The sequence below is a fragment of the Octopus bimaculoides genome, chromosome 25 (genome assembly GCF_001194135.2).
Source record: "Octopus bimaculoides isolate UCB-OBI-ISO-001 chromosome 25, ASM119413v2, whole genome shotgun sequence".
Lineage (NCBI taxonomy): Eukaryota > Metazoa > Mollusca > Cephalopoda > Octopoda > Octopodidae > Octopus > Octopus bimaculoides.
The window spans coordinates 13,810,557-13,822,154 of NC_069005.1; the positions used below are offsets into that span (position 1 = coordinate 13,810,557).

At 37.7% G+C, this 11,598-nt stretch overlaps 1 protein-coding gene across 1 annotated transcript in view; it reads right to left on the reverse strand.

Annotated features, from left to right (window-relative positions):
* Positions 1-6: 6 nt before the first annotated feature.
* LOC106884246 (putative male-specific lethal-3 protein-like 2) overlaps positions 7-11,598 on the reverse strand; it is a 16,253-nt gene continuing 4,661 nt past the window's right edge. The window contains exons 2-4 of the mRNA XM_014935517.2: positions 10,856-10,991; positions 5,855-5,939; positions 7-4,143 (exon numbers count right to left, since the gene is read on the reverse strand). Of these exons, the coding sequence (XP_014791003.1) occupies positions 4,083-4,143; positions 5,855-5,939; positions 10,856-10,991 (282 nt within the window). The 3' untranslated portion in view covers positions 7-4,082. The remainder of the gene's footprint in view (positions 4,144-5,854; positions 5,940-10,855; positions 10,992-11,598) is intronic.

Here is an 11,598-nt window from a genome sequence, read left to right on the forward strand (position 1 = left end):
AGCACTGCACAACCACACATAAAACCAATGAAAACATAATGATAATCTCTCTTACATAGGCACAAGGCTAGAAATTTGGGGGAAAGAGACCAGTTGATTATATTGACCCTTCAGTATTTGACTGGTACTTTTACTATACAGATTTTTTCCAGGACAGAGAAGAGGCCAAGTGGATCCTGGAAGGATTTGAACTCAGAACATAAAGGGATGTAGCTAAATACCACAAAACCTTTTGCCTGGCATCTCTAAATCATTGGGTAAAAGAGAAATAAGGAGCACAGTTGGTAACAGTCAAGCGTCAACTATTTCTCGTGAGATACGAAGAAAGAAAAAGAGTAAAAGGGGAAAATGGCTTCTAAAAACAAAAAAAAAAAATGGAGATTTCAAAAGCAAAAAAATTTTTTTTAAATTACACGAAACACAAATTAGAAATAAACACACACAGTTTGTGATGTGATGTAATAGGAAGTCATATGGCATGATGGGAGGTCATGTGATGTGGTGCAAAGAAAATGACGTGTGAGGTGATGCTGCATGATGAGGTACCATGGGAAACCATGTGGCATGATGGGATGTCATATGAAAGGATGAGGATATGTGAAGAGACAGGGGAGATGGGAAGGATGTTGGGAATGTCATTTGTGGGAGGAGGGGAAGGAGAGGAAGTCACGTGGGATGATGGGGGGATGCGATGCAAAGAAAGCTACATGTTAACTGATGTTTACAAGTTAACTGACGTGGTATGATGGGAAACATGTAGCATGATGAGAATTCACATGAAAGGATGAGGTGTTGTGAGAGAACTGAAAGTGATGGGGACAACATGTGGGAGGAGGCAAAGGAGAGGAAGTCATGTGATGTGATGCAAAGAAAGTTATGACACGCGAACTGATGCTGCATGAGATAGTATGATGGGAAGCCATGTGACATAATGCAAAGTCACAGGAACAATGGGAAGTCATTCAAAGGAATGGTGAATTATTGGGAGGGAGAGGGAGTCATGTGGGAGAAGGGGAAGGATGACAAAATATGTGGCATGATGGAAAGTCATGTGGAAGGGTGGGGTGTCATGAAGGAGAAAGGGAAGGATGGAAAACCATATGACATGATGAGGAATCATGTGGGGGTGATGGAAAGTCATGTGGTATGATGATGCAAAGGAAGTTATGACATGCAAAATGATGCTGCCTGACATGGTATGATGGGAAACCATGTTGTGGAAGAGAAACTCATGTAGCGTGGTGTGAGGTTGTAATGGTGTAATGCAAGACCGGGTGGCGTGATGGGTAGTCATGTGGTTTAACACGAAATTCATGTAGTGTGGTATAAATTCATGTGATGTGACGTGATGCCATGTGGTGTGAAATGAGATTCGTGACACAATTAAAGGCCAAAAAATACAAATTGAAAAAAAAAATAATAAAATAAAATTGAAAACAGAAAAATTAAGAAAAAATAAAAGTGGGGGGGAGGTTCTGGTTCACCATGATCGATGTTGAGAAAATACTTAATATTTCGGGGCATGACCCGTCATCAAGTTTAGTTTCAGTTTCCAAACCAGCCCCTCCTATCTACCTGAAGCTGTTTGTGTGCAGATTATGCATGTGTTTGTGCAAGTAAATGACTGCACAAAGGCATGCCTATGCATGTCTACTTGTGTGGGTGTGCATGAGTGTGTGTGTGTGTATGCATGAGTGTGTGTGCATACATACAGACATACATGCATGCATGTTCATGTATGAACAGACCATATTCATTATGAAATACATCCCCATTCTGTCTTTCCTTCTAATTACTCAACAGCCTCACACCAACAAACATTATACTCCATACCTTTCCTAATGACCACCACCAATAACTCTGCCTAACAGTTATAATCATCGATTAATTAACTACCCTGTTCCTTTGTAATCAATAGTTTAGAGAATAACAGTTTTAAACATTTAGAGATGGCAAAAGATAGAATGCAGTACCAACACATGTATTTTTGCGTATGTGTACGCATGCACCCATATCTGCATATGTGTCTGCATGCATGTCATTGTATGTGTTTCTGAATGTGTGTTAGTGCATTTGACTACATGTGTGTGCATGTGTGCATGCATGTATGTGTGTACACAAAAGTGTCTACATGTATGTATGTATGTATGATGTATGTATACATGCATGCATGAAAGTATGGATATATGTGTGAATGTATGGTAGCTTGCATATATGCAGGTATGTATGTGTATATGCTCACTGATAAGATGGCACCCTTCTGATCAGAAATAGTGATCAACATGTATGCATCTATGTGCAGGTGTGTGTGTGTGTGTGTGTGTGTGTGTGTGTGTGTGTAAGTGTGTGTGCCTATATATGAATATGCTCAAATGTGTCTACATGTGTATGCATGTGAATATGTAGATGTCAACATGCATATGTCTATATATGCATGTATATATGTGTGCATGTATCTGTGTTGATGTGTGTATGAATGAATCTGTACGTAAATATGTGTGCATGTATATACATATGCGTGTTGATGCATGTGTATGTGTATATGAATGTGTGTGTGTGTGTGTGTGTGTGTGTGTGTGTGTGTACATTCCATGACATGGTAAAAACAATGCTGAATTTTGAGAAGGTAATGCAATAAAACAGAATGCCTCAAGCCTGTCCCCCAGTATATAGCAGGTACGTACATAGCATCAAGGATACTGCTGCCACCCACCATGAGGTGGAGGGGAAGGAGGAGTGGAGAATGATGAGGAAGTAGAGACATCATTCCCCCTCTAAACACTACAATAAATATCACAAGCCAACAAGGGAACCTACACACAGCAGCTTAATCTACAGAAAATGGCAGACAAATCTCCCTCAAATTACACCTTACTGTCTACAACTTAAATAAAGGATATGTTAGATAATGTAGTCTTAGCCCTTGATTAAAAAAAAAGGAAAGGAAAAAACCAAGAGGTGATGGTCATGGACGTGGAAACATTTAATCATGGTTGACCTGGGGCTAAACAGTAACACTGACCGAACTATATATGTTCTATAATGCTATTATTTCAAACAGATGTTATTTATGACAAAGCAGCAACCAGCTTTTTTAAAGAATTCTATGGAAGAATAAACATTACTGGAAAACAAACGGTAAAGTAATGCTAAATGCTGTTATGTTCACCAATACCATTCTCAGCAAAGCTTTTATAAGTATTAATAATAATAATAATAATAATCCTTTCTACTATTATAGGCACAAGCCCTGAAATTTGTGGGGAAGGGACTAGTTGATTACATAGACCCAGTGTATCACTGGTACTTAATTTACCGACCCCCAAAAGAATGAAAGGCAAAGTTAACCTTGGCAGAATTTGAACTCAGAATGTAAAGGCAGATGAAATACTGTGAAGCATTTTGTCCAGCATGCTAACAATTCTGCCAGCTCGCCACCTTAATAATAATGATGATAATGATGATAATAATAATAATAATAATAATAATAATAATAATAACAGTTTCAAATGTTGGTACATGGCCAGGAAGTTGACCTTTGCGGCATTTGAACTCAGAACATAAAGATGGACGAGATGCCACTAAGCATTTCATCCATCATCCTACCAATTCTGCCAGCTTACCGACTTTGCTTTCATAATAATAATGATGATGATTTCAAATTTTGGCACAAGACCAACAAGATTGGGGGAGGGGTAAATTGACTACATCAATCCCAATTAATAATAATAATAATAATAATAATTTCTATCTTAGGCACAAAGCCACAAATTAGAAGAGAGAGAGAGAATGCATTCAAGTAAATCAACCCTAGTATTTAACTGGTACTGGTGTTCTATTTTTGTTTTTCAATCCCAAAGTCAACCAAACTCCACACACACACACAGACACACACATACAGACACACACATTTTGCACCCACCAAGCAGCAGGATCTGCACTCTGAATGTCAAAGGATATAACTAAAATAATATTGCAAGGCATTTAGTCCGGCCATTCTAACCCTTTCAACCGCTCTGCTGATCTAGAAATAATGATGATAATAATAATAATAATAATATTAATAACAAAAGACATCTGTTTTACACTGCATCAACATAAGCAGAAGCTGGAAACAAATCTTCATGTCTTGCTGCCATATATCTGAAACAAACACAAAAAGAAAAAAAAAAAAGAATTACAAATTAAGGAAGATATTCAAGAAAGTTCTATATTACAAATATAAAGTGCATCATGGCCTTCCCCTCATCACTCTACCTCCTCCAATGCATGTATATATACATACAAGCACACATTCTATGTAGTCAGAAAAATAAGGGAGAAGGTAACATCTATGGACCATTGATGAGGAGATTACAAATCCTACCCAAGATATACTTTAAGGTTCATACCTATTATTACAATGTGTAACAAATTCCTTTTCTTTTTTTTTTTTTTGTCTTTGGTCAGTAATTGTTATTTTCTATTTGCTTCTAGCTAGAAATCAAAAGAAATCACTACTATTCTCTTCAAACTTTGCTTTTCTGACCTGGACATCAATGTTTTGAAACTGACCTATTTTCCATTACATCTCAGACAGATTCAGCATTGACTTGATGAAACAGAAATATCAATATTCTGCTCAATACTACAGATTTGCTAGTAAATATTAATATTATCTCGGTTGAAAAAACTTTGATAATGTAAATATGCTAATAGTTACCATGGATAGCAAAAATCACACAAAAACTGGGATATCACACCTGTTTTATAGGTAGAAATACCAAGTTAAAGTGATGCATTTTGAGTAGATATTAAGAATAATAATAAATGGAGCAAAACGCATATAAACAATAAGTTCCTTTAATTCCTACATATGTTTCAAAATATATGTGCACTCTACTCCAAAGAAGTAAGAGGTGTTGGAATTGCACATATATTCATCGTCAGGGAACCAACATACAAAAGCAAGACATATGCTACATTTAGCATATGTCTTGCTTTTGTATGTTGGTTCCTTGATGATGAATTTATGTGCAATTCCAGCACCTCTTACATCTTTGGAGTAGAGTGCACATATATTTTGAAACATATGTAGGAATTAAAGGAACTTATTGTTTATATGCGTTTTGCTCCATTTATTATTATTATTAAGATATATATATATATATAAAGGGTGCAGAAACTCACAGACTTGGGATATGAGACTTTACCACATCCTCCATTTTTTTTAGCATTTAAACACGTTTTTAAGTGATAAAACTTTCAGGTCCAAACCAGAGGTGGAATCAGCTTTCAAAGATTTCTTAGCATCAAAGCCAATAAGGCATAAATAATCTCAATGTCGATGGCAGAGATGCATAGATGCTCACAGTTCATACTTTGACTTATCAAAACATTTCTATTGTTAATTTTTCCAGAATAAACTTATGTTTCTGAAATCAGTCATTATTTTCAGAACAACCTAATAACAGTGACGGGGTAGGTGGCATGGACATACTTCTCACAGGGAAGTGGGTGGATATGGTCATAAAGGCAGTCAGAGTGTGCGATAGGGTGCTCAAGCTTAGGCTCTCTTACAGAATAGTATAGTGAGAATTATCTCTGCCTATTCCCCTCAAGTGGGCCTACCAAATGAACAGAAGGACCACTTTTATGATGCTCTTATTTGATAGCTGATCTGACAAAGAGTCAGAGAGGCAGGCTATTAGCTTGATATAGAATGAAACACATAAGCTATCAGTCTGACAAGGAGTGAGACAGGTGGGCTTTTAGTTTGACATGGAGTGAAACACATCAGTTCTTTATACTGCAATTATCCAACATGAAATAATGTTCAAAAGTGACCGAAAAAAAAAATATATATTTCACTTACTCTAGGAAATTTTCCAAATATCCAAGAAGTATTCCAAGTTTTAGTTCAGGCAAGTCCATTTTGCCAAGCACTTCTGGTAATTTAACTAAAATGAAACAAATATAAATTTATGAATTTTAAGCTTTGTCAGGTACTACGATTCACCCTTCACTATTTCCAATTCATATAACATCTGTCCTACATTAGATGGGTTTTTACCACCATCCCATTTAAATCCATAATTTACAACCATTTAAAAACATTTCACACACACACACACACACACACACACACAGATAAACCAGACAGCTGGTCTTCATAAACTTTTTCTTCTTAGTGTTCTTTGACATCTACTTTGCTTCATGAATCTTGAACATTGTATATACTCTGCACAGTCTCATGCACAGCTGGTGTATGTTTGTTTGTTGCTTGCTTCATGCTCTTGATTGATACGGCTGGGGTCATCACAGGTTAGTGGCCCCAGAGATGTCATCATGTGTAGAGCCAACCAGGTCCACCAGTGCTCTCCGTTGCTGGCAGTCCCGTGCCAGCACCTCTGCAACTTCCAAGGTGATGTCAAGCCTCTGGAGATCTGGGACTGGCATGTGGCCTCTTCCAGCCCACAGCTACTGCATCAAATAAGAGTAAAGCTCTGGTAGAATGATCTAACAGGAGATGGAAGACCTGTCCATAACAGCACATGCAGTGGATAGCTATGAGGTGGGAGGTGGCAGGCTGATGATCAGATCAAATTAACAAATTCAACTGTCAGCTTTGTTGACATTAGAAAAGGCCCAAATGTGGACTGCTAGCTTTGGAAATGGTTTTCCAACTGCTAGCTTTGCAGAATAAGACTATAGAATCACTTATATGTCAATGTCTACAAAGTTCTGCCAGCTGAGCGAAAACCTGATTCTGTGTGGGAAGAAGCTTGCTTCCAAACCACATGGTTCCGGGTTCATTCCCACAGCATGACACCTTTGGCAAGTGTCTTCTACTATAGACTAAAACCAAACAAATCCTTGTGAGAGGACATGGTAGACAGAAAGTGAAAAAAGCCTGTCATGGCTCTGTGTGTGTGTATGCCTGCCTTTATGTGTGTGGGTTTGTCCCCCACCACTACTTAATAAACTGTGTTATATATATATACATATATCATATACATATATACACACATACATAAATAAATAAATAAATAAATAAATATATATATATATATATATATATATATATATATATATATATATATATATATATATATATATATATATACAGAAGGGTTAAATTACTTAGAAAAAAAGATCATTTCACAATTCTCACACAAAAAGAATTTTTTTAATGAGTTTTCTTGTTTACATCATAAGAATTTAGAAAGTTTAGGAGACATGAAATGATTTATTTTAATGGTGGACCTTAAAGTATAAAAATTATAAATAATAGCAGGGGTTTAAAAAAAAAACTCTTTTGATAGGTACAGGGGTGGCTGTGGAGGGAGAAGCTTGCTTCCCAATCACATAGTTCCATGTTCAGTCCCACTATGTGGCACCTTCTGCAAGTATCAAGTCAGCCAAAGCCTTGTGAGGGGATTTGATAGATGGAAAATGAAAGAAGCCCATAGTGTGCCTGTGCCACATAAAAAGCACTCAGTCCATTCTCCTGGTTGATTGGTGCCAAAATAGACACAGATGTCTGGTACAGGCACCTGCCTGGCCGGCTCCTATCAAACCATCCAACCCATGCCAGCATGGAAGGCAGACATTAAACAATGATGATGATGATAATGGTGGTGTGTGTGTGTTGTGTTTGTTTGTCCCCCACCACTGCTTGACAACCAGTGTTGGTGTGTTCCTGTCCCTGTAACCTTGCATTTTGGCAAAAGTGATCAATAGAATAAGTACCAGGCTTTAAAAGAAATTTTTTTTTAACACTGGGGTTGATTCATTCGGCTAAAAAATTCTTCAAGGTGGTGCCCCAGTATGGCCACAGTCTAATGACTGCAAAAAGTAAAAGATAAAAGATGAAAAACGAAAAATGTCAAAAGCTGACCATGGGACATAATCCACCTTTGTAAACATTCATCTGCTTTAAGCATTAAAAACAAATTATTTCACATTCTCTCAAAGTTTCTAAATCTTTATGATGCTGTTAAGAACAAAGCTTCTAAAATGGATACAGAACTTCAAAGAAATGCTTTGGTTCAATGGTAGAACATCATTCATGTTTACAGCAGATGCGAGTTCAAGTCCCATGAGCAGCCTTCAACTTTTTCCATCCCAAGGAGTATTTTTAGTTCAATATTTATACACTATTAGTTATAGTTTTATCTACTTCAAGTTTCACTGAAAAATGAATTATGAGGTTTGTTTACCAACAAACATTCACCCACCTGCACACTTTTCTTTTATATTGCTTCAAAGTATTCTATTTAGACTTAAAACCCACAGACATCCTAGCACACCACAAAGCATCTCAATATTTCTAAAATATTGGGTGTTTTTTTTTTTCTTCTTTTTGTTGATGATTTCTTAACATGGGGTCCCTCTGAAGAGTGCCTGAAGTAACATTACTCGAGAGGATGCATAGCTCAGAGATCAGGGAGTCTCTCCAGATCAACCTGCTACTTTCCCGCATTGAGAGATCACAGCTCCGGCACCATAGACATGTGATTAGAATGTAGCAGGAAAGAATCAAATTGCAAGACAGATTCTTCAAGCTGAGCCAACCAGAAGACCTAGATGTAGACCAAGAACGAGATGGTTGGATAATATCCATAGTCTCGGTTGGTTATGCTTGAGAATCAGGCCAAAAAGTGTAATGATGGTTGCTTCCCAAAGAACCATATTGAGGAGGTACCTGAGGACTCTATCCTTATGACCGGCAGAAGGCCTAGGAGTAGACCAAGAACAAGATGGTAGGATAATATCCATAGACTCAGTTGGTTGTGCTTGGGAATCCAGACAGAAAGTGTAATGATGGCTACCTCAGACAGGACCCTATGGAGGAGGTGCCTGACGACTCTCCCTTCATAACCCACTCCCCAGGAATTGCAGGTAGAGAAAATGAATGGATGGATGGCTGGAATTCTTAATATCTTATACAATACAAACCTACCCAACAGTATAAGTACGTGTCTCTCCTGTACCACTTGAATTGTTTATATTCATTTTAAAGAAAGTTATTAACTCTCTAATCTAAAATAAAAATTTTAATTTCTTCTTCAGCCATTTATTTACATTCTGTAATGTTTGTTAATAAAATCAACCCACATATTGCCAAACTTTGGCAATTTATTCTATATATACCTGGGTGTGTTATTTCCACAGAGAGTAACTCAGTTTACCTGTAAATTTTATAATGGGAAAGCAACGGTAAAAAGGTCATGGAAAAATAACCTTAGTCTCATTTTTCCGTGATGTGTCTATGTCCACATCTGTTACTAGCTGCCTTTAATTTACATCTTTTTTCATCATCCTATTTGAGTTTATATTTTTAGTTATTATGTAATAAATTTATAATCATACAGGTACGTCATTATTTTTAGCACAAATAGCTATTTATATTGCCAGCTTACTTCATGCTTTTGCTTGATGGGGCTGGGGTCATCCCAGGTTAGTGGTCCCAGAAACATCATCATGTGTAGAGCCGACTAGATCCACCAGTGCTCTCAATAGCTAGCGGTGCCATGCCAGCCCATCTGCATCCTGTAAGGTGACATCAAGCCTCTGGAAACCTTCCTCAATTATGTCCAGCAATCTGGTGCAGGGCCTGCCACAAGGCCTCTTCCGGCCTGCAGCTACTGTGTTGAATGAGAGTAAAGCCCTTGTAGGATGATCTAGCAGGAGATGGAGGATATGTCCATACCAGCGCATGCAACAAATAGCTATTAGGTGGGAAGCAGCAGGCCAATGCATGCACACATGTGTTTCTTTGTTGGAAACATGATGGTACCATCCAATGTTCTCGATGGTCCTCAGGACTCTGCTATCAAAGTTGTTGATCCTCTTTACCAAGGTCTTCGAGAGGGGCCACATTTTTGCTCCATAGAGGAGAATGGAGAGGGAAGATGAGTTGTAGTTTTGTCTTCTGGGAGATAGAGCAGTGCCACCAAAGAGGCCTCTATAGGAAGTACATGGCCTTGGCAACCAGACATCTGCAGGTGATCTTTGGGGGTCAAGTCTCCATTGTTGATGACTGTGGAGCCCAAGTAGATGAAGGAGCTCACAAACTCCATAACATCAGGGCCAATATAGGTGAGTGTCCAGGCCATCTCCGACATGTGTTGGCTTGGTCTTCACCCAACTCACCTGAAGGCCAAGCTTTGCTGATTCTTCTCCGTATATCATCAGTGTGTCCCTGAGCTGGTCAATCAAAGTGCTGAATAGAGTGATATCATCCACATACACCAGGTCAGTAAGGTAGTAGTTCCAAAGATAATTCCAGAAACTCACTCACAGACCCTGGTCATCAGATAATCAATGACACAGTTGAAGAGGTCAGGGTTAGCCACACAGCCCTCTCTGACTCCGCTGTTGATGGAGAACCAGTCAGAGTCCTTTCCATTCACCCAAACGTAGCTCTCAGCATTGCTATAGAGCCATTAAAACAGAGCAGTGATCTTGGTGGGTGCACTGACAAGCTTGAGAATTTTCTAGAGGGATGTGTGCTCAACCACGTCGAAAGCTACCTCAAGGTCAACAAAATGCAGTGTAGAAGTAGCAATCTTTGCGGAACCCCCAAGATCTTTCACTGGCTATTTATATTTTTAAAAAAAGTCTTTTCCACAATACAGCCAATTTTCATTATAACCTGACGACAAGTAAAGACACTATAAACATTTGAATAAAGTCATTTAGGCTTAGGCACTTCCTACTCAATTATGATATGATTGAGATTTTGAATTAGAAAATTTTCAGCAGAATGTTAAAAGTTAAAAGGCACCAACTTAATGGAAGTTGTTCCAAACAAAAGAAAGGGGTCTACAGGTATCAACTTAAGCATGTATACTGAAATGGAACTACTTACCAAATAAACGTAACAATTGCTGAGGACCACAGATGATGGAGGGTTGTGGAGGACATTGACTATAGAAAGATTGAGGTAACAATCTCCACGTGAAGATTTCATCAATACTACTTTGATCCGTTTGTGAATGGAAGACCTGCAATCAAGAACAACAATCTGGTTAAATACAAAATCTAATTAAAGATTTTTTTTTGTTGTTTATGTTTTATCATTTCATTTTTGTCTGTCCCACTCATTCTTTGCCCTGGTGTCAAATAAATGAAATCATTATTATTATTGCTATTATTATTATTATTATTATTATTATTATTATTATTATTATTTTTATTATTATTATTATTTGAGTGCGAGACCAGTGCATGCCATCAAAGTGACACAGGGGTACAAATATATGAAGCCCAGTATACCCATCACGACTACCCATCTGATAAGGGTACACCAGGTACATGTATCACAACAACCATATGTGCACAACAAGGTGATCTCATAATGAGATAGACAGCACATGACCTTGCAGGTGGGGCCAGTTAGATTTCTTCAGGTTAAGTTGCCCATCCCACTCATTATTATTATTATTATTAAGACTAAATACTTAGTATCTTTCCTTTAAGGCAGTGAATTTACAGAATCATTAGACCACCGGGCAAAATGCTTAGCGGCATTTCATCCATCTTCACATTCTGAATTCAAGTCAAAAATTGTTATTATTATTATTATTATTATTATTATTATTATTATTATTA